Here is a 210-nt window from a genome sequence, read left to right on the forward strand (position 1 = left end):
CTGCGGAGCGGCCATGGGGCGCGGCGCTCCCGCGGCGAGGAACGCGATGTGCCCGGAACCGCCGCTCCGCCGCGCCGCCCCCTTCCTGCGCCGCCCCGCCGCAGGTAGGGCGCTCCGGCAGGGACGGAGCCAGGCAGGTCGGTCCCACCCATGGCCGTCCCGGGCGCCACGGCCGCCGCGGTAGGAAGCGCGTCTGCCGGGAGCCCGCAT

At 80.0% G+C, this 210-nt stretch overlaps 1 protein-coding gene across 1 annotated transcript in view; it reads right to left on the reverse strand.

Moving 5' to 3' along the window:
* EDARADD (EDAR associated death domain) overlaps positions 1 to 210 on the reverse strand; it is a 16,269-nt gene extending 16,059 nt beyond the window's left edge. Inside the window, exon 1 of the mRNA XM_014307903.2 lies at positions 13 to 210. Coding sequence (XP_014163378.1) covers positions 13 to 210 — 198 coding nt within the window. The remainder of the gene's footprint in view (positions 1 to 12) is intronic.

This window comes from Geospiza fortis, unplaced genomic scaffold, assembly GCF_000277835.1.
Source record: "Geospiza fortis unplaced genomic scaffold, GeoFor_1.0 scaffold381, whole genome shotgun sequence".
NCBI classification, from domain to species: Eukaryota; Metazoa; Chordata; class Aves; order Passeriformes; family Thraupidae; genus Geospiza; species Geospiza fortis.